At 39.3% G+C, this 2,606-nt stretch overlaps 1 protein-coding gene across 2 annotated transcripts in view; it reads left to right on the plus strand.

The window, feature by feature from the left end:
- Positions 1-1,379, plus strand: part of LOC121888667 (complement C3-like) — a 59,300-nt gene extending 57,921 nt beyond the window's left edge. For both annotated transcript variants that reach the window (XM_042400258.1, XM_042400259.1), the window contains one exon: positions 783-1,379. In XM_042400258.1, the coding sequence (XP_042256192.1) occupies positions 783-801 (19 nt within the window). In that variant the 3' untranslated portion in view covers positions 802-1,379. The remainder of the gene's footprint in view (positions 1-782) is intronic.
- The last annotated feature ends 1,227 nt before the right edge of the window (positions 1,380-2,606 follow it).

Consider the following 2,606-nt stretch of genomic DNA (forward strand, 5'->3'; position numbering starts at 1 on the left):
GCATATTTTGGATCGGATTCGGGCTTGAATATGTATAGATGTATTTGAGATGTTTACACTTTGAGTATAGAAGGAGAAACTATTGTTTGTTTACGTAGTCTCTTCGGCAGACTTCCAGACGCTATCCAATCAGAACAGAGTAGGCTCATCGGGAGGGGAGCCTTAAAGAGACAGGAGCTACAACGACTTGTTTCAGACAGAGGGAGCTTTTCATTATGCTAACGTGTCTCCTCACTTCCCTCACTTGCGTCTCTTTCTTGCATCTGAGCTCCTCCTTGCGAGGATGTGAGAGAGAGACGTGAGGACAGAGAAATTTAATTCATCAAAAAGGACGTCCTCCCACATGAGGAGACGACAACTAGCTACTCCTGACCCACAGCACCTCAACTGTCAAATATGCCGAGGTCAACTATCAATATGTAGTAGTTATTAAGTAAGTTTAAACTTTAAAGTTTAAACTTTAAAGTTAAAGTTTAAACTTTAAAGTTTAAACTTAGAATTCGTTAATACAATTAATTAACACTTTACACTGTTACATAATAATTTCTACAAATTGTGATAGCTGAGAGGAAAACACCTGATAACGGCTCCAATGTTTTGTCATTTGATTATAGATCTATAGCAGCGTATGGCTGTCAAAGAATAAGACACAAATAGACAATTTAAACCTGTTAATTACTGAAAGAACAAAACCGACATAAATGAGCAATAAAAACAGCTGTAGCCTGCAGAATATATTTAAATGAAATATTTAGCTTGTGACAGTCTGACATCCTCTTCAGACTCAGGATGATTTTGTAGGAGACATGCAGCTGTGTGACATCATATTTCCTGAAGGAGCTGAGATGTACCTGAAATGGAAAAGAAGAAAGGAGAAGCTTTTTGGCTTATGAAGAAAAATAATAAAGTTACAAGAGTGTTTTTTTGTGATTGATTCATGATATCCTTTGTATATTCAATTGAATATTATATATTTAAACAGCTGTGTGTCATGCCTCTTTTATATGTCACAGGCGCCAAAAAGACTTCCGCAAAGGATACACCTGTGCATCCTCACTCATAGCTCCTCCGGCAAGCCTCCTCTCTCCTCCAGATGCATTTTAGGAATAGAGACATCCTTAAACATGATGTGCTGGGATTGATTTCTAGGTCACGGGCAGGAGGACAGAGGAGAGAGGAGACGAGGAGGCACAAAATAGAGAAATGAGAAGAGCCCATTGGGTGCTTTTCATTACGCTAACGTGTCTCCTCGTTTCCCTCACTCGCATCTCTTCCTCACGCCTCAGCTCCCCCCAGTGAGGATGAGAAGACCCCACTTCTAAGAGGGAGACACAGAAAAGCCAGATTGGACTTTGCCAAACTGCATGTTCACAAGCCACAGTCCCTCTGGGAGAATGTGCTTTGGACAGATGAAAATAATTTAGAACTTTTTGGTAAATCCATAGACTGTATAAAAATATATATACAAATAATACAAATACTGGGCTCTCTGCATATCCCTACTATCAAGGCATTTTGGAGCGAAACATACAGCCCAGTGTCGGAAAGCTGTGTCTTAATTGCAGGACATGGGTCTTCCAGCAGGATAATGACCCCAAACATCATCAAAAAGCACCCAAGAGTGGATAAAAAGAAAATGTTGGACCGTTCTGAAGTGGCCTGCTATGAGTCCTGATCTGAATCCCATTGAACATCTGTGTAAAGAGCTAAACTTGTTGTTGGGAGGTGCAGGAAATTTGTTTTAAATCACAATTTTTTTCTGAGGGAAGACCCCCACATCCCCCCACCAATAATGTATTTTTCCAAGCTTGCCCCCCATTTTAAAAAATAACTAGGCACCCATAGTGAGGAGTATAGATCTTTCTTACACTATGTTTTGAAGAAAATATGTGTAATATCTGGAGTGTATATCAAAAATGCTGTCCAATAAATACAAGCAGCACCACAGTTCCTAAAAGCACAGAGCTTCTAGCATGGCTGCAGACTTGTCATGAAATATATTGTAAATTTTCCTTTAGGAGGGCAATCACAAATTCATGAATCTTTGCTGAAGCCAAATTTGGACTCAAACCTTCAGTGTGGAACTTTTACATATAAATGAACGTCCGTTTCATTCAAGCCCTTGCCAAAATGACTTCACCCAATGCTGATTCAGCCTATCACCACCAGATAAATCTCTCTGTATTTCACAGTGCACATCATTTTTAAATCTCATGTCGGTCACAACATTCCCACGTTGGCCGTTTGGCTGTCTAATGTGCAATGTTATTGGACCGAATGGATCCCATAAAATCTTTTATATTGTGGATATTTAGGATACTAGAAATAGGCCTACGTTCTTTATCAAACAATGCTGGATATATTTCAAAGAAATGGACGCTTACCTTTGTGACATGGGAGGCATAAACTGGCTAGGCTATAGTGAACTATGTTTTTTTTCTAAAACATTACTGGACTTGAATGAAAACAAGAGTTTTTGAACTGCCCCCTATATGGTTCTAGACTTTACATTAAGATTTTGACCTGTTGTTCAGCAGACAAAAGAATACAAAGAAGAAGAAAGGGATACCTCAGGGGAGCGTAAGGAGTCCTATACTTTTCTCTAT

Source organism: Thunnus maccoyii, chromosome 2 (assembly GCF_910596095.1).
Source record: "Thunnus maccoyii chromosome 2, fThuMac1.1, whole genome shotgun sequence".
Classification (NCBI taxonomy): domain Eukaryota; kingdom Metazoa; phylum Chordata; class Actinopteri; order Scombriformes; family Scombridae; genus Thunnus; species Thunnus maccoyii.